General features: G+C 42.6%; 2 protein-coding genes and 1 non-coding gene across 4 annotated transcripts in view; all 3 read left to right on the top strand.

Moving 5' to 3' along the window:
- Positions 1-2854, top strand: part of coro1ca (coronin 1Ca) — a 63191-nt gene extending 60337 nt beyond the window's left edge. For both annotated transcript variants that reach the window (XM_090190811.1, XM_021621682.3), the window contains one exon: positions 1217-2854. In XM_090190811.1, coding sequence (XP_090046937.1) covers positions 1217-1336 — 120 coding nt within the window. In that variant the 3' untranslated portion in view covers positions 1337-2854. The remainder of the gene's footprint in view (positions 1-1216) is intronic.
- Positions 2855-6667: 3813 nt separating this feature from the next.
- LOC110536638 (uncharacterized) lies at positions 6668-8258 on the top strand. The gene is made up of 2 exons (XR_016484633.1): positions 6668-6766; positions 7336-8258. It is a non-coding gene; the product is annotated as an uncharacterized LOC110536638 (transcript).
- Positions 8259-9085: 827 nt separating this feature from the next.
- Positions 9086-26462, top strand: tmem119a (transmembrane protein 119a). The gene is made up of 2 exons (XM_021621681.3): positions 9086-9255; positions 22886-26462. Exon 2 carries the CDS (start codon positions 22901-22903, stop codon positions 23711-23713), a length of 813 nt encoding a protein of 270 aa, XP_021477356.1. The 5' UTR covers positions 9086-9255; positions 22886-22900; the 3' UTR covers positions 23714-26462.
- Positions 26463-26584: the final 122 nt, after the last annotated feature.

The following is a 26584-nucleotide window of genomic DNA, read 5'->3' as shown; positions in this document are numbered from 1 at the left end:
TATGGGAGAGACATAGTCTCTCTCCACTCCAACTCCAGTCCTAGAGTATCCTCAACGGCACACATTTGTGTTGTAGTCTTGACTAGCATACCTGATTCAACTCAGAGGGCCTGATGATTAGTTGACAAGTTGAATCAGGACTACAATAAAAATATGTACTGTTCGGGTACTAGAGGACAGGAGTTGGGAAACACTGCTTTATTTTATGTAAACAAGTACTACTCACCAGACACCAGGATATTATTCTGTATGTGCAATGTACCACTAGTGTTTTGATTGAAAGTTGACTGGATCAATATATCAACATTACAGTATGTATCTCCTTGGGTATGTACAGTGCTTTCCCAGGGCTAGTCTGATTGCCACACCCACCACCACAGTCATCAAATGGCCTTTAGTTCAGCCCTGGCCTTGAGATATTGCAGCTGGGGCCTTGGAACATGAAGAGTTTGTTGGCTGGGTGTGTTTTAGAAGGGGGTGGCTGCCTGACTTCATAAGGTGGTTACTAGAAGTCTCCACCCCCATCGCTCTCTCTGACTCAATGAGGGGCGGTTGCTGCTCCTGCCCTACCTCACCCACAACACAGCTGCCCACGCAGGGCCCAGCCCTGGCCTCCACTTCGATCTGCAGCTCTGGCCTGTAATCATGGCAGACTGGGCTGCTGCTCTGCAGCCTGCAGGCGCTCCATGTTAACCCTCAGGGTGCTACGGGATACTGGAGCCCTGCATGTCTGCAGCGTAGAATGCCTGCAGGGATAGAATGGACCTCCGTATTAAAAATAAACACACACACAGTGTGTAGACCAGGGATCATCAACTAGATTCAGTCACGGGCAGGCGATCAAGGGGCTGGTACATAATTACAAATATTTTGTAGACTGTAAAATGACCGCAAGAAGCTCAAAACCGATATAATATTTGAAGAAAACATTTGGAACAGAATTCCAAAATAATAATTTGGAGCTGATTTGCTGGTGTTTTTACAGGTTTTTTTTTAATGTCCAACAATAAAAATAATGTATTATAATAAAAATATCTATAATTGCTCATTTGGGGGCCAAATAAAATCACCTACAGGCTGCCAGTTATGGAACCCTGCTGTAGACCCTGAATTTACAGTCATTTTGTCTTGGTGCAAAAGCTTTAACTATACTAGGACTGGTACCAACATCTCCAGAAAGGGCCTCATGTCTTGCTCCTGTCTCTGTATTCCTCAGAAAAACGAAGCCAAGCTGGATGAGGTCTTGAAAGAAATCAAATCCCTCAAGGACCTGGTCAGCAGTCAGGAGAAGCGAATCATCCAACTCGAGGAGCAGATGTCCAAGATCGCCATTTAAGGACCCTCCCCCCAAAATTCAGGACGATCCATTGGCTAGGAGCTGGGCGGGACCCGTCACTGCCAATCTCAATGACAGCGTTCTGCCTGAAACCTGCCTAGCAATGATCCCAAGCAACATTCCGATATTAACTTTTCTTAGCCAGCCCCTAACCCTCAGTTAACATGATGGAATAAGAGAGAAATATGGCAAACTATTCCATTCCTTTTAATAAGTGGCGGTTTATTCTTGTATGTTGTATGAAAAAGTCTTGCATATTCCTTTTGCTTTTAAGATTGTGACCAAGAAAATTCCAATGTGAACCATTTCTATTTGGGTAAACCCAAATGTTTTATATGTAGGTATCAGTATATTGTCTTCCCCAACTACTTATGTTGCCAAATTTTAAAGGAGTTATGTTTACACCTCCTTGACAGTATTTTTCTTTAAAAAAAAAATGTTTCTCTTTGTTTTCCAGGAAGACTCAAAATACAAACTATAAGGGACAATGCAATAGGCTGGAAATGCGAGGAGGGGGATGGCAGATTTCAATAATCAAACAATTACTGTAAAAGACAATGGAGGAGAACCAACTCATTATGGGAAAATATCAAACACTCAAGCCTGATTTATCATAGTACTTCTGTTGTCTTTGCTGAAAAGCTCTGAGGTGGTGGTGTGATTCTTGCCGCCTGACTTTTCTGAACCTCTAAATTCTTCCCTCTCCTCCCATCTTAACAGGACCATTGTCTGTACACTTGTTAACATCTCCTGATTCTGGCCAGAGTTAATACATTCGTGTATATTCTACTCAAGAGATTTGAATTTCCACTGTTTATTCTCCATCTTTAATCTCTCTTACTCTAGCTTGTTTTACTAAGCAAGCCGCAAACATGCAGTCCTTACATATCATTTAATACCTGGTATAACTTATGTTTGCAACTTGAACAATGTTTTGATCATCTCCATCAATTTTGTGGAACAGAAAGGGTATGAGTGGACTCCCCTAGGCTTTGTAGATGTCACCCTGCACCTTGTACTTCTCGTAGCCTTAGATGTTCACTTGAACTGTTTTTCTTTTTTGGAGTTGTTTACAATGCACATGCCCAATCCCAAAATCATTTTCAATCATTTAGTTGACCTCTGCCATCAGCATTGTTAGCGTTCCTGTCATTTAGGTGACCTTGGCTACCATCAGCATTGTTGGCGTTCCAGTCTTATGAAACAAATGTGCCATAGTTTGCTACTATGTTCCTTGTTTGTCATTGTCCCCCTCTGGCCCTGTGACACAGATGGTATGTGTGTACTGTAATAAGCTCTGCACTGTAAGTTACAGTTCTGCTGACTCATGACATGGAGCCACCTGGGTGGCTTGTACGGGTTCTTGTGGCAATGTCCTGTGTGCTGCCCAGAGAAGGACCAATGGAATTGTGTTCTATGTAGCTGGTAAACATTTCCAGACTTTTAGCAGTGTATCAGCCTTGTTCTGCCTTTGATTTGAGGTGTTTATGCTGTCATAAACCCCAATGTTGAATCGTGCCCTTGTGTTCAGGGTGTGTGTGTCAGGATGTTCACTATTCACCACTTCATTGGCCCATATCCATACAGCCAACCAGAGGGTGAGTAACAGGGGTGTGTCTGAGACAACAATTTTGACTGTTGGTTGACAAGAAGTAACATGGAGAAGGAAGGCTTTCAGGATGTGTGAATTTGTCTCGTATGTATTTGGCCTCGTTGGAGTTGTTTACAATGCACATGCCCAATCCCAAAATCATTTTCAATCATTTAGTTGACCTCTGCCATCAGCATTGTTAGCGTTCCTGTCATTTAGGTGACCTTGGCTACCATCAGCATTGTTGGCGTTCCAGTCTTATGAAACAAATGTGCCATAGTTTGCTACTATGTTCCTTGTTTGTCATTGTCCCCCTCTGGCCCTGTGACACAGATGGTATGTGTGTACTGTAATAAGCTCTGCACTGTAAGTTACAGTTCTGCTGACTCATGACATGGAGCCACCTGGGTGGCTTGTACGGGTTCTTGTGGCAATGTCCTGTGTGCTGCCCAGAGAAGGACCAATGGAATTGTGTTCTATGTAGCTGGTAAACATTTCCAGACTTTTAGCAGTGTATCAGCCTTGTTCTGCCTTTGATTTGAGGTGTTTATGCTGTCATAAACCCCAATGTTGAATCGTGCCCTTGTGTTCAGGGTGTGTGTGTCAGGATGTTCACTATTCACCACTTCATTGGCCCATATCCATACAGCCAACCAGAGGGTGAGTAACAGGGGTGTGTCTGAGACAACAATTTTGACTGTTGGTTGACAAGAAGTAACATGGAGAAGGAAGGCTTTCAGGATGTGTGAATTTGTCTCGTATGTATTTGGCCTCGTTGGAGTTGTAGAGGATGTACTTTTTAGTTTTTTGTGTTTTTTTTTTCTCCAGATAATGCGAGGGGATTTTTAGATTATATGGATTCACCATAGGGTGTGACCAAGGTTTTGGCCTATGATAACAGAATTGGGTGGTATGGTGATGTTAATATACTGTGCGTTTTATCCTGTGCTTCCTTCTCCGGCTCTCCCGTTGCAGATATCCCACTATGTACTTCCTTATCAGGATTTTAAATAGTTTCCCCTTAAATACATGGTCACATCACTAGAGAATCAGAGGAACAAGGAGTCGTTTGGATTGTCCGACTATTTGATGGTGTTGCCAACTGCGATAATGGTTCTGTTGTCATGCTATTTTTGTTATGCCTTTTTTTTCAGCGGGAGGGTGGGTTAGGTTTACGGTTCAGAGTTTGTTAGCCTTTAAAGTTTGTTGCCACTGAAGAGATCAGAAATGCCAGAGTTGTGCACAGGAAGTGCTTAATGATGACTGCGGTTTGAGAATGGTGTGAGTTATTTAGCAGGAGAGAGTGGATAGGCACCCTGAGAGGAACTTTGACAGTGGGTTTTGGGCATAGAAAGCACTGAGAAATGTATGCTTATATCAATCACTCCATCCTGGCCTCACAATCTAAGATTACATCAGAGGATGCAATTTTACTCTAAATATGCATCGTCTGGTGTTCTGTAATATTTTATTGGGGTTAAGAATTACTTCAATGTGTTCTACTGTGCTGTAGAGATATGAATCTTGTCAGGGGAGGATGTCTTGGACTTTGTCCTGTACTGCCCTGTAAATGCTTCTCCTCAGCCTCCTTGGTCTACCCAAGGCAGCGAGACCTGTGATGTTTGGAATATTGGTGAATAGCTATTTAAAGGGACACTAGGTTGGAGAAATATGCTGTAGAGAGATGTATGTGATGTTTGAAATAAAGGCCTAGAAAATGATTTAAAGCTTTGTAAATATTTGTTTTCATTTTTTTCATTTTTTTTTGTATTGTTGTTTTGGGCTGCAGTGTGTTTGGGAGTTGGGTTCTGGTGGGTTTTGAACGTTACCTCTTGTCTGCGTTCCTTGCCATAATGCGTCATGACTGAACAGAATCTCCATTCTATCACAGGTATTATAAATACAAAAAGAGAAGTTAATAACAGAAGAAAAACAAACAAGGATTCAGCCTCTTGTGGAGGTCTGTAGAGCATTTTTGTTCATTTTTTTTTCTGCTTCAAGTATCAAACTTATCGATTATCAGAAAAATGAATAAAGAAATAAAAATAATAAGTATTCTGTTGTCAAGTTAATGAGTGATGCAGAGGACTGGGCAAACATGAGATGACCATCTTCAAACAAGCAATATCTGAGACTCAGTGCCTTAGGAAAGTATTCAGATCACTCAACTTTTTCCACATTTGGTTACGTTACAGCCTTATTCTAAAATGGATTGAGTCGTTTTTTCCCCTCAATCTACACACAATCTACACACAATACCCCATGAAAAAGCACCAAACAGATTAGTAGAATTATTATTATTTTTTTTAAATACATTTGCTAAACTATCACATTTACATAAGTATTCAAACCTTTTACTTTGTTGAAGCACCTATGGCGGCGATTACAGCCTCGAATCTTGGATATGACGCCAAGCTTAGCAAACTTGTATTTGGAGTTTCTCTCATTCTCTGCAAATCCTCAAGGTCTGTGGTTGAATAGGGAGCAATGCTGCACAGCTATTTTCAAATCTCTCCAGATGTTCGATCGGGTTTAAGTCTGGCCTCTGGCTGAGCTACACAAGGACATTCAGAGACTTGTCCTGAAGCCACATCTGTGTTGTCTTGGCTGTGTGCTTAGGGTCGTTGTCCTGTTTTGGAAGGTGAACCTTCGCCCCAGTCTGAGGTCCTGAGCGCTCTAGAGCAGGTTTTCATCAAGGATCTCTCTACTTTGCTCCGTTCATCTTTCCCTCGATCCTGACTAGTCTCCCAGTCCCTGCTGCTGAAAAACATCCCCATAGCATGATGCTGCCACCACCATGCGTCACCTTAGGAATGGTGCAGGTTTCCTCCAGATGTGACGCTTGGCATTCAGGCCCCAGAGTTCAATCTTGGTTTCATCAGACCAGAGAATCATCTTTCTCATGGTCAGAGTCCTTTAGGTGCCTTTTGGCAAACTCCAAGCGGGCGGTCTTGCCTTTTACTGAGGAGTGGCAGGGCGGCCAGTTCAGTTGGCCGGGTGGCAGGCTCTAGGAAGAGTCTTGGTGGTTCCAAATATCTCCCATTTAAGAATTATGGGGGCCACTGTGTTCTTGGACCTTCAATGCTGCAGACATTTTTGGTACACTTTCCCCAGATCTGTGCCTCGACACAATCCTGTCTCGGAGCTTTACGAGGAATTATTTCGACCTCATGGTTTGGTTTTTGCTCTGACATCATATACTGTCAACTGTGGGGAATTATACAGACGGGTGTGTGCCTTTCCAAATCCGGTCCAATCAATTGAATTTACCACAAGTGTACTCCATTCAAGTTATAGAAACAACTCAAGGATGATCAATGGAAATAGGATGCACCTGACCTTAATTTTTTGTGTCATAGCAAAGGGTCTGAATAGTTATGTAAGGTATTTCATTTTTACCTTTTTTCTTTACATTTGCACACATTTCTAAACATGTTTTCGCTTTGTCCATTATGGGGCATTGTGTTTAGAATAATACATTAATTTTAGAATAAGGTTGTAACGTAATAAATGGGAAGGTGTCTGAATACTTTACTAATGCACTGCATGTCAAGTTACGTGTACGCTCATATACTTTTGCTCTCACATACTTGCTATTCTTTATCAAGAGATTCTAGCTTTCCTTGTATCTGAAACCCATGTATGCCACCATTCCTCATTTGTAAGTGTAACACTTGTCAGTGTTTTATTTTTTTAAACAGCTTCACTTCTGTGAAAGGCAGCATGCTTCCTGTATTCCTCACAGATCAGCCAATGTCTCGCTTCTTGCTTGACGGTGAACAATCTGCTGGTTGAGGGGCCAATGTACCACAAAACAAGACTTCTCCTCCAGCATTTGGGTAAGTGTCATAGCAGTGGGGTGATCAGTAGTGTTGGGCTGCATGAGCTAGTATACAGTTTCTACAAAGTCTCCACTTTCTAAAAGAACCTGTAATTAGATTGATTCGGTTTTTTTCTGAAATGCTGAGGAAGCGTTGCAACATCACTGATGGGGTGGATTTAGATGTATTACAGATCATTATCTGTCAGTCACTGTCACTAACATTTTTTGTAAAGGAAATTGATCCCTTTACACAGGCTCAAAGTGATGTTGATGAGCAACACCATCTTAAATATTAAGCCAATGTATACCGTGTTATTACAAGTATTGGGTATTTGTGCTGCCATTTCGGTGCAGTGTTCTGTAATGTATCACACTAGATTACAGAAGGCCAAGTTACTTTTCACACTTTGTCTCATAGCACTTATCACATTGGTTCTTCCTTAGCGCATGCTAAGGTAGTGTAAAACAGGAAGGCTTGAATTGGGCATAGCTATGCCTCATAGTTTTGTGATGAACGTCTGCGTTGTACCACTGTTTCCTTGAACATAGTCTTTACATTTTTGCTGTTATCATTTCCCTTCGCAGATTTGCCACCATGTTTACCCCAAAGCCTGGGAGATATCTAGCTCTTGTGTTCCTTCTGGTTCTGTCAAGCAAGGCGGTCTCAAGATGTCTACTTAGCCATGGGGAGGTAGCAACCCATGGAACCCAGGAGTCGAACCTGTCTGAGCTACCACCTCAAACAACGCCCCCTGTAGCCCTCACCAAAGACCTGACCAAGAACGCAAAAGAAGTCTCCGTTACCCAGCAAACAATGAGAACTGAAACCTCAGAGACAGACCATGAGACTGAGCTCTCCCACACCACTGTGAGAGTTAAACAAACACCTGTCCCATCCGCCTTGCATCCACCTAACCTTACCAGTGCCATCAACTCCTTCACAGAAGGGACAGCAAAATCCTCCATTCCAGGAAGCGTCAGTGTCTCGAACAGAGTGACATGCCCGACCATGACCCCTAAGGGGAGAGGGCTGGTAGGTCAGTGCCTGATCATCATGGCTGTGCTGGCTGCTGTGATAACAATGTTCATTGTCAGCACCGTCATCCTCTTGACCAAGCTGAGGGGCAGCAGATACAGACACAGGGCCCAGCAGCTGCAGGGACAGGGCACAGAGATGGTGTGCATCTCAGCAGTGGTCCCCACCAGAACCACTTATGGTGGCCAGGGGAGATACAGATGCCCCACAAGCAACATCACCCTAATGCCCAGCACAGAGGACAGCGAGGGGGACAATCTCACTCTCAACAGCTTCATCCCAGACGTTGACGGATGCTTGTAACACTTCAGTCAAACTCGCAATTCACAATAGCACACTTGCGCTTTGTCAGCTACGTAGCAAATGTTTTGTACTTATACAGAAAAAGTGCCTTGCTTATCTCACTTATTCTAATGAGAAATACACATCTATCACTATTGCTGTACATACTGAATAAAACATTTTAAAAATGTTTCTGTCGTACTGAATTCTTCAACCTCTATCGAATCTTATTACAACAATGCTGAGGCAAGAGGTGCTCCAAACAGCCATGGGCAAAACAGAAGCCCTGCAGTGCCAGCAGGGATGTAAGTTCTGAGGCACATGTTTGTAGCTGACTGTATATTTTCTGTTAGGTTTGTACATGTGTGATATGATGAAAGACCTATCTGTGAGCTGGTCTTGTAGGCTGTGTGGAGACGGGCTGTAATCTGGAGCACATAATTAGAGATCTCTGTGAGAAGCAGGGGGAAAATAGGGACTCGCCCTGTGGAGAACATAAATACCCACTAACTGTCAACGCACAAAACGTGGTCTTGTCCATTTTAGAGAATACTGATTCAACTGTGTGTAATGGCAAGGGCGAAGTAAGTACTTTGTCTTTGATATTGAAGAAAGTACTGCAAATGTTGTGCTACTCCAGTGCTTTAATCCTGCACTAACATTGACCACATTTCGGCTGAATTTTGTATTTGACCTAATCGCTCAACTTTCAGGATTGCCACGTGAACCGGTAACTCGGTGATTGTGAACAATTAGGAAATATCAATATGTAGTGGACAAAGATGTTCCCCTCATAAATATCTCCATCATATTTAAGGTTTAGGAGCAAACAAGGAAAATACATGCAGTACGGCAGCCCCTAACTGTCCCTCCTTTCTAGACTGGCCAAAGCATCCACCATGATCCCACTTCTGGGAGAGGAGGATTTTGGGGGGAGTTATGTAAAGCGGTACGGGGAGGGGATGGAAATGTAGAGGGATGGACGTCTTTCTGAAAATCAGCAGGCTTTTTTAGAACTGGAGAAACAACTTTCAGTATACTGGAAGTTACAGGAGAGGGTGGCAACTTGGACGCTCCCTCTTTTCCCCCCCTCAATTTTCTTCTGCTCTCTCTCTCTCTCCCTCTCTCTGCTGTTAGAATCCCTCTACCATTCAGTCCAGAGGAGACACTTCAGCCAGACAGCATCTGTAAGTACAGACCTTTTCTTTGTTGGTTTAATTCCTGGTTAGGACACTAGTCAAAAGTTTGGACACCTACTCATTCAAGGGTTTTTCTTTATTTGAACTATTTTCTACATTGTAGAATAATAGTGAAGATATCAAAACTATGATATAACACACATGGAATCATGTAGTAACCAAAAAAGTGTTAAACAAATCCAAATATATTTTAGTTTCTTCTAAAATAGCCACACTTGGCAATGAAGACAGCTTTGCACACCCTTGGCATTCTCTCAACCATCTTCATGTAGGAGGCTTTTCCAACAGTCTTGAAGGAGTTCCCACATATGCTGAGCACTTGTTGGATAGTTTTCCTTCACACTGCGGTCCAACTCATCCCAAACCATCTCAATTGAGTTGTCGGGTGATTGTGGAGGCCAGGTCATCTGATGCAGCACTCCATCACTCGCCGCCTAAATAAATCAGTGTCACCAGCAAAGCACTATCCCACCTTCTCCATGCTTCACGGTGGGAACCACACATGCGGAGATCATTCGTTCACCTACTCTGCATCTCACAAAGACAGCGGTTGGAACCAAGAATCTCACATGGACTCATCAGACCAAATGACAGATTTCCACCGGTCTAATGTCCATTGCGTGTGTTTCTTGGACCAAGCAAGTCTCTTCTTATTATTGGTGTCCTTTAGTAGTGGTTTCTTTGCAGCAATTTGACCATGAAGGGCTGATTCATGCAGTCTCCTCTAAACAGTTGATGTTGATGTCTGTTACTTGAACTCTGTGAAGCATTTATTTGGGCTGCAATTTCTGAGGTTGGTAACTCTAATGAACTTATCCTTTGCAGCAGGTAACTCTGGGTCTTCCTTTCCTATGGCGGTCCTCATGAGAGCCAGTTTCATCATAGCGCTTGATGGTTTTTGCGACTGTACTCAAAGTTCTTGACATTGTCCCAATTGACTGACCTTCATGTCTTTCTCTTTGCTTATTTGAGCTGTTTGTGCCATAACATGGATTTGGTATTTTACCAAATAGGGCTGTCTTCTGTATACCACCCCTACCGTGTCACAACACAACTGATTGGCTCAAATGCATTAAGAAGGAAAGAAATTCCACAAATGAACTTTTAAAATGCATTCCAGGTGACTACCTCATGAAGCTGGTTGAGAGAATGCCAAGAGTGTGCAAGGCTGTCAAGGCAAAGGGTGGCTATTTTGAAGAATAATCTAAATATATTTTGATTTGTTTAACACTTTTTTGGTTACTACATTATTCAATGTGTTATTTCATAGTGTTAATGTCTTGACTATTATTCTACAATGTAGAAAAAAGTAAAAATAAAGAAACCCTTGAATGAGTAGGTGAGTTCCAACTTTTGACTGGTACTGTATGGGTGACAAGAATAAATGGTAGTTTTGATTGCTGTAGACTTTGTACGGTACGACAAACCTGTCAACTTAAGGACAAGAAACGGGGACAATGGGGAATGTTTCTGTTTTTAGGAAATTAAAGTTACAGGTACTGTCACGTTTCATTTGTCATACAAGATCAGTTGTGGTCTTATATTTTTGATGAAGACATAAGAAAAGGTTTCAAAAGGGTAGATTAACATAGATGGATATCTTTTGGTTTTGAATGATCGAGTCCATTTGTTTAGAAATATCAAAGTTTGAGAGGTTGAGTCCTCCAGCTAATAGAATGTTTAAAAAGATGATTATGGTGAATGTCACATTAGAAAGTTAGTCTTAATATTTAGAGGGGTAAAAGTCACAATAACATGGTGGTGATTGGAGCTTGTAGGTGAAGATGGCTGGAGGAATTCAGGATGATTCTTTTAGTGTTTTTCAGTGGATGGACTGTAGAGATGATGATGACCAACCAGGAGACTATTCCTGAAGATGTAATTATGTCTGGTAAATACCAAGGTCCAGTCACAGCGCACATGGCTCTGTAGCTTTCCTGACTGAACATACATCGGTGAGGAGATCAAGCTAACCATCCATTTTAGTATGACTAAAGTACATACATACTGTATGCATAACCACACGAGAGACATGATGGGCACATTTACAGTAAGGAGTAAGGCTTCAGAGGTTGAATGTAACAAGGCTGATTAGAAGCCAGCCATTCTCACCAGAGTAGTAAGCAGCACTGTGTAATTACATGTATTTCCAGACGGAGTGAAGCTACAGATTTAGAGTTTGGGCTGTGAGATACTGGTGTGTAATATTATGTTAGGAGAGAGAGACCGTTTTGAACTGCATTAGCTGCTTCTTGAGACTGACTCTTTCTCTGTAGGGCATACTGTAAGTGCACCCGTTCCTAAGGCAGGCTGAATGCAGGCTTTCCCTATGAGCAGAAATACCCCATCCGATCCCTGCCGCAGCCTGTTGTTAGCGTGCTGCAGCCCAGTGTAAATGGAGACCACAGCCACAAGTATCCTACGCCTCTCTGCTCCCTGTGGCATTTATAGCTTTCTCCTCTCTTTGGTGTGGTGGATGGGTGGCCTCTCTCCACTACACATTTAAACCATGACCAAACTGCCGGCCTCCACCCCATATAAGTAATGGCTACAGACAGTTAAAATAGATTTAATACAATATGTGAAATGGGAGAACTATTGTGGATGTACTTTTCTGTAGTGATTGTATAACTAGATGGATCTGGTAATTGGGAACATGAGCAACACCTGAGAGGTTTCTACTTTGTTCTGAGTTATAATAACACAAAATCCATCCTCTGTACTGTCAAACCATTGAATGTTTCTTCATTCTAATAGTAGAAACCCAACTGCCCATCCATCCTTAGTAGAGAGAAAGGAAGACTCGGCACACCCTCATTTCAACATGGACAATTGGGTAGTATTGTAATGCTCCGGGTGTCGTGGGTGTGGAGTCAAACGCAGGAGACAGAGAGTGCAATGATGTGCTTCTTTAATAGCACCAACGCACCACAGGGTGCTCACAATAGTAACGGCCCCAAACACAGGGAATCAAAATGTACAACTGAAAATGCATGACCAGGCACTAACACGTACCTCTACAACAGAGCCGAAGGTTACAATAAATAATCCCGCACAACAACCAGGCGGGCCGGCTGTCTAATAAAGACAAACTAATCATTCATAAACAGGTGCTACCAATAAACATACAAGGAGGGGGAGGAAAGACGATCAGTGGCAGCTAATAGGCCGGTGACGACGACCGCCGAGCGCCACCCGCCCGGGAAGGGAAACCACCCTCGGTCGGACTCGTGACAACTATTTGGTAGATAGGTTGGAATCTCAACGTATTTTCACACACTCAAAAACACAGCCAAAAGTTTGTTGAATTCCCCCCAATGTGCTGTCACTGTGTTTTCAACCATATAACTACACAACCAGATTTGAATGAAAAATCAGTCTTAATTTTAACTTAATGTGTTATCACTGTGCTTGATCTAAAAGCACAACCAAATGATCTGGCTTGCATTACATTGAGATTACATTAAAGTACCTGGTGCAAGTAATCAATGCCTTTTTCAGATTCTGTGCAGATTCTTTTAACATATGTGAAGATTTCCACAGACCTGCGACCCTGATTTTAACCTCCATATTCATCGTCTCCTGTGAATACAGTGCGTTTCTATGATCTGCGGTTGAAAAGGTCTATAAAAATGCTTTTGTGACATCACAGGGAAGGATTAAATGGAAAGAAAGTGATTTTCAAAACTTGCTACGAGTTTCTAGCTCAAGGGAGCGTATTTTCTTGCTCCCAACGTCACAGCCAATGTGTGTTTTGAAAATCACATATTTTTAATATATTTTTTTATGTCATTGGGGAGAACTTTTTAACTTTATATATTTTTTTCTACAAAACATAGAAATGCACCATTTTCACATGTTGACACTGGTATTGTGCTGGAGATTATGAAAATTAGGTTGAAAATGGTGGAGTTGCCCTTTTTAAGGTTGAATAAATACTGTTACATTAGTTTGTAAGATAGTAAATAGCCTAATGTACAAAAGTGATATTGTGTTTGGTTGACAATGCAACCAAATATTAACATTAAAAGGATATGTATCTACTGCTTGGATAGTTTAATCTGAGCCACTGGCTTACTCCTATTCTTTAACTAATTTTTGGTTGAGGGAAATGTGAATCCAACAATTTCTTAACTTGTCGACAAATTAATAGGCTATTTACCGTATTACAAAAGTGATATTGAATTGTTTGTTTGTCACACAACCAAATATACACATTTTAAAGGAGATGCTTCTTCTGCTTCGACAGGTCCAACTGTGCCACTGAGTCTGGCTTCAATTCCTGTTTGGCTACAAATGAATAATTGATATGTTGGATTTATCTCCATTTCAATCAAAACTCTTTTAGAATCAAATAGAACTTTAAAAACAGTTTGATTTGACTTAATTCTATTCTAATTATATTATTTAACTTGTATTTTTGGTTAAGAGGGAGACTCCAACATATGTATTAAAAACTATAAATCCCATTTGAAATTTGGGGACATGGGGACATGAGAATTACAGAGGAGGCAACTTAAATGAACTGCTTTTAAAACATTTTACATTACAAATAGCGAACATTATTTTTCATGACACGAGAGGTAAAATGGGTTTTGGAATGAAACAGTCCATAACTGAGAGGTGTCGGATCCTGTTCCGGCAGTGTCCAGCTCAAATCAAGCACTGGACACAGGCAGTAATGCTGACACAACATTGGCAGTACAGTACACTGTTTCTCAGCCATTTCTGTACCAGTGACTGGCAAGACATTGTCCTCTTTTTATTTTTTTACAATATTTATTTTCATAAGCAATATCAACCATATATAAACAAAAGACACACACTCATATTTTTTTAACCAGCTCATGTTTAAAACAAATAGCATATATAAAGGAGGCTAGGAAACACTGTCACCACTGATAAATACACGATAATTGAGAATTTCAAGAAGCATTTTTCTACGGCTGGCCATGCTTTCCACCTGGCTACCCCAGTCAACAGTCCTGCACTCCCCACAGCAACCTGCCCAAGCCTCCCCCATTTCTCCTTCACCCAAATCCAGATAGATGATGTTCTGAAAGAGCTGGAAAATTTGGACCCCAACAAATCAGCCGGGCTAGACAATCTGGACCCCCTTTTTCTATAATTATCTGCCGAAGTTGTTGCAACCTCTATTACTAGCCTGTTCAACCTCTTTCATATCGTCTGAGATTCCCAAAGATTGGAAAGCTGCCGCGATAATCCCCCTCTTCAAAGGGGGAGACACTAGACCCAAACTGCTACAGACCTATATCCATCCTACCCTGCCTTTCTAAAGTCTTCGAAAGCCAAGTTAACAAACAGATTACCAACCATTTCGAATCCCACCGTGCCTTCTCCGCTATGCAATTTGGTTTCAGAGCTGGTCATGGGTGCACGTCAACCACGCTCAAGGTCCTAAACAATATCATAACCGCCATCGATAAGAGACATTACTGTGCAGCTGTATTCATCGACCTGGCCAAGGCTTTCGACTCTGTCAATCACCACATTCTTATCGTCAGACTCAACAGCCTTGGCTTCTAAAATGACTGTCTCGCCTGGTTCACCAACTTCTCAGACGGAGTGCAGTGTGTCAAATTGGAGGGCCTGTAGTCCGGACCTCTGGCAGTCTCTATCAAGGGCAATATCATTAAGGACATTTTAAGGTTGCAGTGACACATCCATAACCTGAGCGGAAACCAGATTGCACACCAGAGAGAATAATATAGACAGTTGATTATTGACAAGTATTTCCAACACTTTTGGTAAACGGGGCAAAATAGAAATAGGCCTATAACACTATCAGCTTGATCTCCCCCTTTTTAAATAAAGGACGAACCGTGGCTGCCTTCCAAGCACTGGGAACCTCCCCAGAAAGGAGAGATGGGTTAAAAAGGTTGGAGATAGGCTTGGCAATGAAAGTTTCAGGAGCTCCTCTAGGACCTCGAACTCAGTGACTGCCTGCAGGGAGAAATGTTGTAGTGGGGCAGGGGATAAATAGGGAAAAGCATCGGGGATAGTCACATTAGAAGGGGTGGGAGATGAGGAAATGTTGGACGGGCAAGGAGGCATGGCTGAGTCAAATAGGAATCCTGACTTAATGAAGTGGTGATTAAAGAGCTCAGCCATGTGCTTTTGTCAGTAACATCCACATCAAGGGACATGGGCAGTTGTGAGGAGGATAGTTTATTCTCCAAGTCTAACTTTTTTCCAGAACTTCTTGGGGTTAGACCCACAGAGAGAACTGCTCCTTAAAGTAACTAATTTGGCCTTCCGGATAGCCTGAGTGCACTTATTTCTCATTTGCCTGAACGAGAGCCGGTCAGCCTGAGTATGCGTGTGCCGAGCCTTTCGCCAAATGCAATTTTTGAGGTGGAGTAACTGCAAGTTCACGGTCGGACCAGGGACTGAACCTGTTTTTAATTCTCATTTTCCTTATGGGGGTGGGGTTTGTTAACAATACCACTGAAAATTTAAAAAAATAAGGTCCATGCATCTTAGAAAGAGGGGATCAAGCTGATTCTATACAAAGGCCAATTCATGAAGGAAGGCTTGCTCATTAAAGTTTTTTAGCAAGCGTCTATGACAAATCAGGACAGGTTGTTTCACTGAGCAGCCATTACGAACACAGGCTGTAAAACAGTGATCACTAAGGTCATTACAGAAAACACCATACCTATCAGGATTATTTGTGAGGAAAACATCAAGAAGAGTAGCCTTTTCTGGGTGTTTGGAGTCATACCTTGTGGGATTGGAAATAATCTGAAAAAGATGTAGGGAGTCCCATTGTTTCAGGACTTGGTCAGGTGGTTTAAGCATGTCCCAGTTTAGGTCACCTAGCAGGACAATTCAGACTTGGTGTAAGGGGCCAGGAGAGAGCTATGGGCAGGTAGGGTACAGGCCAGTGCTGATGGAGGACGATGGCACCCAGCAAGAGTCAACAAAGAGCTATTTGAAAGTTTTTAATGCTTAAAACCAGAAAATCAAATTGTTTAGGACAGACTTGGTGGAGACAACAAGGCACTGAAGGTGATCCTTGGTAAAGATTGCCACTCCCCAACCTTTGGAAGATCTGTCTCGCCCAAAAAAGGTTATAACCAGAAGGGTTAACATCGGAATTCAATTCACCACGTCTCAGTAATAACCAACACATTTGGATTGGAGCTGTGAACCCACACTTTCAATTGATCCATTTTAGGTAATAAGCCTCTAGTGTTAACGTGCAGAAACCCCAGATTTTTACGGAAGCAGGAATCAGTGAAGCAGATATCAGAGCACAGGTCAGAATTGGGGCTAGTAACAGTAGATGGGCCAGGGTGTACATGCACATTTCCAGATATCATCAACAGTAATACAATCAAGGCATGGCATAGTACAGGGAGAGCTCTGGTTTTATGACATCTGAATGTGCATCAGATGGCGACAATATCATATTGTACAGCAATTTCATCAGGTAACATGAATTCAAAGCGGGCGAGAGGTGATAGAACGGGATGGGAGGCCAAAAGTCCCGAGTGTGGGAACAAACAGTCTGTCCCACGGTTGGGTAAAGAAAGTTCGTAGTCAACAAAGCATGCAGAAGTCATGAGGCAAATAGCAAAATGCACAAGAAAAAAAATATAATGACTTGGGGCTAGCCGTTGTAAGTTCAGAGTTACTCGCCCCAACAGTGTGTTGTGGAGACGAGTGAATGCTTAGGAGAGATGGGGGGGCGGGGGCAGATCGTCAGGTGGAATCCAAGCAGCAGGCAATGGGAGTAGGTGTCACTCACTTCAGAGAAGCTTTTATTTCTGTAGGAAGATGTCTTGCTTCAAGGCCTCTGGATCGGGGTGACTTCGACACCTCTCGCTTAACACGTCAGTGCTAATTGAAGTTGTATCTCTTTGTCCTAGCAAAGCTTGGTAGCCTGAGCATTCAGTCCTTATTAAGTAAAATATAATTGTAATGTATTTTTCTTGGCTTTTGAAAGTAAAAAAATTGCTTCACACTAAGCATTACTCACTCAGCTCCAGGTTGGATGGGGTTTTCAGGTCTCTGCTTGTTTGCCAGAGCATTTGATGTACAGTTTGGGAATAATAATCCTTGTATAGGAAGCATTCCAAGTAATTCCATCCAAAATCAGGTTGTAGGTTTGCTGTTCAGATTTGGAATGAAGGTTATGTTGTTTAGGGTAGCATCCTGTATATGTACATCCCAAAAAATCTATAAATGTATTTTTAAAAACATGCTGAAAAATGTGGGAGCTCATGACCGCGCTCTCAAGTACCCTCCTTTCCTCTCAAAGTAATTCATAGTGCCATATTGACTTTGAATCTGAGTATACGTGACATCCGCTAGATTATAAAAATAATACAGAAACATAAATATTAGCAGGCTATGGGCCACCGGCCATGTCACATTTTTCATTCATATATATATATATCTCCTGAAAGTATGATTTACATTTTTTGTTTTTAAAATTAGTTATGGATTGTTTTAATTCGCATTGCTTATATTCAGGAGGGAATGACAGCGTGTGCAATTGGGCTAAGCACGTGGCAAATATCAAATACATGATTGTTGAGATGCGACTGTCAGTGAAAAGTGGAGGCCCAGCCAGTCACAATGCAATATTTCAAAATACAATCGCTTGAAAATAGATTTTGCTTTATTTAAAGGTGCATTCCTATGGTGAAAATCTGCTTCCCCAAACTTGAAACTCACATGCTGCCTAAAAAGCAGAATTAATATACTGTATGATTGAAATAATTTGCTCTGTTGAACCTAGTTGTTGGAATTACTTAATCATTCTCACTACATAATTTTGGTAATGGTCAGTGACAAATATCAAAGCTAAGCAGTGCTGGGGTTGGTTTAAACCCTCACTCTGGTCTCAGAGCATTTTGTTACTCTGTACATAAATCCAGTACACTCCTTTTGGTATGATACTGTATGGTATGTATTAATTTGTGGATGTCTATCAATAATTTGTATGATATGTTATGAATTACACTTCGTATTAAATGTTCCGAATTAGCAAAATCTACAATATGCTACAAATTTGCAAAAACGTATATATGTTATGAATTCTAGCTAGGCTTGGAGTTTAGGAGTTCGGTTAAATGGTTAGGGTTAGCTAAAAGGTTTGGGGATGGGTTAGCTAACATGCTAAGTGCACTGAGTAGCACAAAACATTAAGAACACCTGCTCTTTCCATGATATAAACTGACCAGGTGAATCCAGGTGAAAGCTATGATCCCTTATTGATGTCACTTGTTAAATCCACTTCAATCAGTGTAAATGGGGAGGAGACGGGTTAAATGAGGATTTTAAAGCCTTGAGACAATTGAGACATGGATTGTGTATGTGTGCCATTCAGAGGGTGAATGGGCAAGTTTTAAGTGCATTTGAACAGGGTATTTTTTTTATTTCACCTATATTTAAACAGCTAGGCCAGTTGAGAACAAGTTCTCATTTACAAATGCATCCTGGCCAAGATAAAGCAAAGCAGTGCGACACAAACAACAGAGTTACACATGGGATAAACAAACGTACAGTCAATAACACAATAGAACATCTGTATACAGTGTGCGCAAATGAAGTAAGGAGGTAAGGCAATAAATAGGCCGTAGTGGTGAAGTAATTACAATTTAGCAATTAACACTGGAGTGATGGATGTGCAGATGAGGATGTGCAAGTAGAAATACTGGTGCACAAGAGCAGAGAAAAACAAAACAAATATGGGGACTAGGTAGGTAGTTGGTTGGATGGGCTACTTACAGATGGGCTGTGTACAGCTGCAGCGATCGGTAAGCCGCTCTGGCAGCAGATGCTTGAAAGCTAGTGAGGGAGATATAACTTCAGTGATTTTTGCAATTTTTTCCAGTCATTGGCAGCAGAGAACTGGAAGGAAAGGCGGCCAAACGAGTTGTTGGCTTTGGGGATGACCAGTGAAATATACCTGCTGGAGTGTGTGTTGCTATGGTGACCAGTGAGCTGAGATAAGGCGGAGCTTTTCCTAGCAAAGACTTATAGATGACCTGGAGCCAGTGGGTTTGGCGACGAATATGTAGCGAGGACCAACCAACGAGAGCATAAAGGTCGGTAGTATATGTGGCTTTGGTGACAAAACGGATTGCACTGTGATAGACTGCATCCAATTTACTGAGTAGAGTGTTGGAGGCCATTTTGTAAATTACATCGCCGAAGTCAAGGATTGGTAGGATAGTCAGTTTTACGAGTATATGTTTGGCCGCATGAGTGAAGGAGGCTTTTTTTGCGTAATAGGATGCCAATTCTAGATTTAATTTTGGATTGGAGATGCTTAATATGAGTCTGGAAGCAGAGTTTACAGTCTAGCCAGACACCTAGGTATTTATAGTTGTCCACATATTCCAAGTCCGAACCATTCAGAGTAGTGATGCTAGGTGGGCGGGCCCTTGCGGGCAGCGATCGGTTGGAGAGCATGCATTTAGTTTTACTTGTATTTAAGAGCAGTTGGAGGCCACGGAAGGAGTGTTGTATGGCATTGAAACTCATCTGAAGGTTTGTTAACGGTGTCCAAAGAAGGGCCAGATGTTTTCAGAATGGTGTCGTGTGCGTAAAGGAGGATCAGAGAATCACCAGCAGCAAGAGCGACGACATTGATATCTACAGAGAGAAGAGTTGACCCGAGAAATTAACCCTGTGGAACCCCCATAGACTGCCAGAGGACTGGACAACAGGCCCTCCGATTTGAGACACTGAACTCGGTCTGAGAAGAAGTTGGTGAACCAGTCGAGGCAGTCATTAGAGAAACCAAGGCTGTTGAGTCTGCCGATAATACGATGATTGACAAGTTGAAAGCCTTGGCCAGGTCGATGTCTACGGATGCACAGTAATGTCTCTAATCGATGGCGGTTATGATATTGTTGAGGACCTTGAGCGTGGCTGTGGTGCACCCATGACCAGCTCTGAAACCAGATTGCATAGTGGAGAAGGTACGGTGGGATTCTAAATGGTCGGTGATCTGTTTGTTCACTTGGCTGTCGAAGACTTTAGAAAAGGCAGGGCAGGATGGATATAGGTCTGTAACAGTTTGGGTCTAGAGTGTCCCCCCTTTGAAGAGGGGGATGACCGCGGCCGCTTTCCAATCTTTAGGTATCTCAGACGATACGAGAGGTTGAACAGACTAGTAATAGGGGTTGCGACAATGGCGGCAGATAATTTTAGGAAGAGAGGGTCCAGATTGTCTAGCCCAGCTGATTTGTAGGGATCCAGATTCTGCAACTCTTTCTGGACATCAGCTGTCTGGATTTGGGTGAAGGAGAAGTGGGGGGATATTGGGCCAGTTGCTGCGGGGTGTGCAGAACATTTGGCCGGGGTTGGGATAGCCAGGTGAAAAGCGTGGCCGGCCATAGAGAGATGCTTGTTGAAATTCTCGATTTATCGTGGGTTTATCAGTGGTGACAATGTTTCCTAGCCTCAGTGCAGTGGGCACCTGAGAGGAGGTGCTTTTATTCTCCATGGACTTTAGTGTCACAACCTTTTGGAATTAGTACTGCAGGATGCAAATTTCTGTTTGAAAAAGCTAGCCTTTGCTTTCCTAACTGACTGTATATTGGTTCCTGACTTGCCTGAAAAGTTTCATATCGCGGGGACTATTCAAAGCTAGTGCAGTGCGCCACAGGATGTTTTGCTGGTCAAGGGCAGTCAAGTCTGGAATGAACCAAGGGCTATATCTGTTCTTAGTTCTACATTTTCTGAAAAGGGCATGTTTATTTAAGATGGTGATGAAGGCACTTTTAAAGAATAACCAGGCATCCTCTACTGACGGAATGAGATCAATATCCGTACAGGATACCTGGGCCAGGTCAATTAGAAAGGCCTGTGGAGTGTGCTAAAGCAGTGAATTAAGCAAACTTAGGGAGGAGGCTTCTGATGTCAACATGCAGGAACCCAAGGCTTTTCTGGTTACAGCAGTCAACAAGTGAGAGCACCTGGTGGCACACAGGTCCTGGGTTAACCTCTACATCACCAGAGGAGGAGTAGGATGAGGGTACGCCTAAAGGCTATAAGAACTGGTCGTCTAGTGCGTTCGGAACAGAGAGTAAAAGGAGCAGACTTCTGGGCGTGGAGGATAGATTCAGGGCATAATGCACAGACGGGCATGGTAGGGTGCGAGTACAGTGGAGGTACACCTAGGCATTGAGTGACGATGAGAGAGACTGCATCTTTGGAGGCGCCAATTAAGTTAGGTGCGGTCTCTGCATGTGTGGGGGGTGGGGCATGGGAGATAACCGGGGCATGCAGAGCGGGACTAGGTCCTCCACAGTAAAACAAAACAATGAGAGCTACCCGAAACAACAGTATACAAGGCATATTGACATTAGAGGGCGGCATAAAGCAATCACAGGTGTTGATTGGGAGGGCTAAGACAACAACGGGTAAATGGCGATGAATGGGCAGAGAGGATCAGTTAACTACACACAGGCCCTGAGTTTGAGGCTGGGGCCGACAGATCATAGGGTCCAATAAGCAGCAATGGACAAAACATGGAGCTGCTCGGCAGTCGTCACTATGCTAGGCGAGCGTTAGACATGATAGCCACTCGGTAGCAGCTAGCTTGCTGCGATGACCCGGTGTAATGGTCCGGAGCTTGCGGCAGGAATCCGGTGATGTAGTGGAGAGAAAAAAAGCAGTCCGATATGCTCAGGGCTGATATCGCACTGTGCAGAATGCCAGATATTATCTGGGCTATCCGGGCTAAAGCGGCTGGTGTCTGTGCTAAAGGTAAAGACTGCTAGCAGTGGCTAACAATGACTAAAAACCAATTAGCTAATTAACTGGCTAGCTTCTGAAGGCTAGCTTCTAATGGAGGTTCTAGTTATAAGGTCTAAAAAAAATTGCAGATCCATACCACGTTGGGTGAGGCGGGTTGCAGGAAGGTATATTTAACTTTAAAATGGAAAAAGAGATTGATATGTATACAGAAAAACAAAGCTGAATATTTACACAGGACAAAACATGTCTTGCTGCTACGCCATCTTGGAGAAGTATGGTATGGTAGTAGGTGCCAGGCTGACCGACGTGTGTCAAGAATTGTAACGCTGCTGGGTTTTTCACACAACACTTTCCTTTGTGTATCAAGAATGGTCCACCACCCAAAGGACACCCATCGGAGTCAACATGGGCCAGCATGTGGAACGCTTTCGACAACTTGTAGAGTCCATGCCCCGAAGAATTTAGGCTGTTCTGAGGGCAAAAGGGGGTAAAACTCAATACAAAACCTAACATATATACAAAATGGAGTGTCGAATTTACATACATAATGCTCTGAGACCAGGTTGCAGCCCTGAATGGGAGACAGAAGGAATAGCTGTAGATGTATCAACTCTCCAGTAGGAGGTGCTGCCCAGGCAATTTTTTGTTGCTTGTAGTGGAAGCAAATTCAATATATAAAAGATTTAACCAGTTTGTGCTCAGTGGGGAGGCATGTTGTAGGCCTACAGTAGCTGCTGTTATATAGATGCAGAAAATGAAAGCCTATATTCTTGAAATCAGCCCAAATAGTCATGAATTTGACATCAAAACATTTTCTAAACCATCTGCAATTTTGAGAAATGTTGTATTGAATGTCTCGCTCTTGTCTTTACAGGATTCCGAAGGAAAGATGAGTAACCACTTGATTCTTCACTTGGCATGTGTGAGCATGGTTCTCCTCTGGGGTCATGGGTATGCAGTGCATGTGCCCCTGGTCTATAGAATTTCCATGGATGGCAGTGGTGATGGAGGGGAGCCGGATCTCATTATCCCCGTCGATGGCCCCCACCACCCTCTCTCCCCCGTCGATGTCGCCCCAGATGTCGATGTCACCCCCGTCGATGTCGCCCCCGTCGACGTTGCCCCCGTTGATCTTTCCCCCACCACTACCCTAGCCCCCACCCTGGTCAGCACCATCACCAATACCATCACCATCACCATGATCCGCTTCAAGGACTTTATGCTCACCCGGGTGGTGGACTTCCTCCAGGATAATATGCTGATCATAATTGTGGTCACCTCCCTCCTCATCGTCATGATCTTCATCATCTGCTGTGCCGCTACCATGAGCCAAAAGCGCAAGATGGAGGCCTACAAACCCCCTGCCAACCCACCCAGGAAATATATGGGCGACACAGCTGGCGGAGTCGAACCCTCCAGTGAGGTTCAGAGTAGGGTCTCTGACGGGCCTGATTTTGCCAGGAGGGTCCAGATCCAGGGAACCCCCAAGAATCTGCGCACCCCTTCCACCGCACTGGTGGGGGAAAAGGTGGGTAAGGAGCCCAAACCGAAGGAGGTCCAGAAAGTGAGGGAGATAGAGGAGGAGGAAACGCGCAGAGTGGAGTCTAAGCACAAGGGCCAGAAGGCTGAGGAGGTGCCGCAGAGCTCCAGCACCAGCCAGCCCATGGTCTGCACCTGCCACCTGCGGAAGGCAAACCACTAAGTATAGGTTGGGGCTCCAACCATGCAAACTAGCAAAAAAGGAGATTGAGGCCTTTTCTTTTGCAGAGGGAACTCCCTGGGTACGTCAGCTGCTGTGTGCCAAACTTGTCTGTGGAATCTGACTCTGTCGGCACCTTTAGCATACAGATATAACTGGGTCTAGTTAGCATACAAAGGCCTTTAAAACAGAAGGAATTTCAGGTTTGACTGCTAAAATATATATATATATATATATGTCATATGTATATACAGTACCAGTCAAAAGTTTGGACACAACTACTCATTCAAGGGTTTTCTATATTTTTACTATTTTTTACATTGTAGAATTATATTAAAGACATATATTTTAGATTCTTCAAAGATGCCACCTTATGCCATACACTTTGCATACTCTCAGCATTCTCTCAACCAGTTTCACCTGGAAGACTTTTCCAACAGTCTTGAAGGAGTTCCCACATGCTAAGCACTTGTTGGCTGCTTTTCCTTCACTCTCATCCCAAACCATCTCAATTGGGATGAGGTCGGGTGATTGTGGAGGCCATGTCATCTGATGCAGCACTCCATCACTCTCCTTCTTGGTCAAATAGCCCTTACGCAGCCTGTGTGTTGGGTCATTGTCATGTTTAAAAACAAATGATAGTCCCACTACGCGCAAACCAATATTTTAATTCTAAATAAATCACTGACAGTGTCACCAGCAAAGCACCATCACACCTCCTCCATGCTTCATGGTGGGAACCACACATGTGGAGATAATCCGTTCACCTACTCCGCGTCTCACAAAGACACGGCAGTTGGAACCAAAAATATAAAATTTGGACTCATCAGACCGAAGGACAGATTTCAACTGGTCTAATGTCCATTGCTCGTGTTTCTTGGCCCAAGCAAGTCTCTCCTTATTGGTGTCCTTTAGTAGTGGTTTCTTTGCAGCAATTCGACCATGAAGGCCTGATTTCATGCAGTCTCCTCTGATCAGTTGATGTCTGTTACTTGAACTCTGTGAAGCATTTATTTGGGCTGCAATTTCTGAGGCTGGTAACTCTGAGGCAGTGGATAAGTTGATTAGAGTTAACTCTGGGTCTTCCTTTCCTGTGGCGGTCCTCATAAGAGCCAGTTTCATCATAGCGCTTGGTTTTTGCAAATGCACTTGAAGAAACTTTCAACGTTCTTGAAATTTTCCAGGTTTGACTGACCTTTGTCTTAAAGTAATGATGGACTGTCGTTTCTCTGTTTTTGCCATAATATGGACTTAGTCTTATCTTCTGTATACCGCCCCTACCTTGTCACAACACAACTGATTGGCTCAAATACATTAAGAATGAAAGAAATTCAACAAATTAACTTTTAACAAGGCACACCTTTTAATTGAAATGCATTTCAGGTGACTACCTCATGAAGCTGGTTGAGAGAATGCCAAGTGTGCAAAGCTGTGAAGGCAAATAGTGGCTACTTTTAAGAATCTCAAATGTAAAATATATTCTGATTTTAAAACTTTTTTGGTTACTGCATGATTTCATAGTTTTTTTTTTATTCTACTTTGTAGAAAATAGTAAAAAAGAATAATTTAAAAACCTGGAATGAGTAGGTGTCAACTTTTGACTGGTACTGTATAAATTATTCATCCTATACTTCTCTTGATGTATAAAAGGGTCATTGTGAAATGAGATTGCTTAATCAATTGTTGATAGTAAAAAAAAAAAAAAGACATACAAAGACAGTATTTATAGGATGTTTGCATGTTGTTATTACCGTTGGGAAATTTTACTGCTCAGTTTAGCTTTACTAAAGAGATGTAGAGGTAAATGCCAAAATAAAGGAAACACTTGAGTAAATGAAGGCTCTGTTATGGTGTGGGGTGCATTTTCCTGGCATGGTTTAGGTCCACACAACCCCTTAGAGGGAAAGGTAAACGACAATAAATACACAGCCATTCTGAGTGATCACCCAACCAATGGTGAATCAGTTCTATCCTGATGGGAGTGGTCTCTTCCAGGATGACCATGCTCCCATCCACAGGTGGTCATTGAATGATTTGATGAGCATGAAAACATTGTAGACCATGTGCTATGGCCGTCTGTCATCAGATCGCAACCCGGTTTTACACTTATGGGAGATTCTGGAGCGTCGCCTGAGACGGCGTTTTCCACCACCATCAACAAAACAGCAAATTATGGAATTTCTCGTGGATAAATGGTGTCGCATCCCTCCAACAGAGTTCCAGACACAAGTAGAATCTATGCCAAGGTGCATTGAAGCTGTTCCGGTGGCTCGTGGCCCTATTAAGACGCCTTATGTTGGTGTTTCCTTTATTTTGTCTGTTACATTTAGATCACACAGAGAAAAGAAAGTTGGCATCTCTGAAGAGAGAAAGCCAAACATAATTCTCTACTAACTCTACTCAATTAATTGATGGGAATTTTATGAGTGGAATTAGACATTTTGAAATTACATGCATTTTCATACATGTCACACTGGGTGATTTATGGATTATTATTTTAGAGAATTTGCAAATGCTATATGGGTAAAGCAGCTTTTTTTTTGAAGTGTGATTTGCAGGTTCAAGTGTGGTTTAAGATCCGTGCATACTAACTTTTTATTAATACTGGTACTTATTTAATTCTAAAGTCAAGTAAAATCCAAAGATTTCTCCTGAATCCCTTTATGGATTGTTTTACCATGACCCTCAGTTCTGCTGTAGATTGTGGTAGTTATTTTATTTTTGTCCAGCTTCAATAAAGAGGTATGGTTGATATATTTGTTTTTATTGAAATTGTAAGTGCAAAAGTCTGAGTATGAGGAAGAGATTTCACAATTTTCCCTTTATAACAAATTGCAATGTGGAGTTTGACTATGCCCGAATGTTAGTGCTGCC

The sequence above is a fragment of the Oncorhynchus mykiss genome, chromosome 11, assembly GCF_057628025.1.
Source record: "Oncorhynchus mykiss isolate SJ-2025 chromosome 11, ASM5762802v1, whole genome shotgun sequence".
In the NCBI taxonomy this organism is placed as follows: domain Eukaryota; kingdom Metazoa; phylum Chordata; class Actinopteri; order Salmoniformes; family Salmonidae; genus Oncorhynchus; species Oncorhynchus mykiss.
Note: the sequence above shows the minus strand (reverse complement) of the source record. Positions and strands in the feature narration are given on the sequence as shown.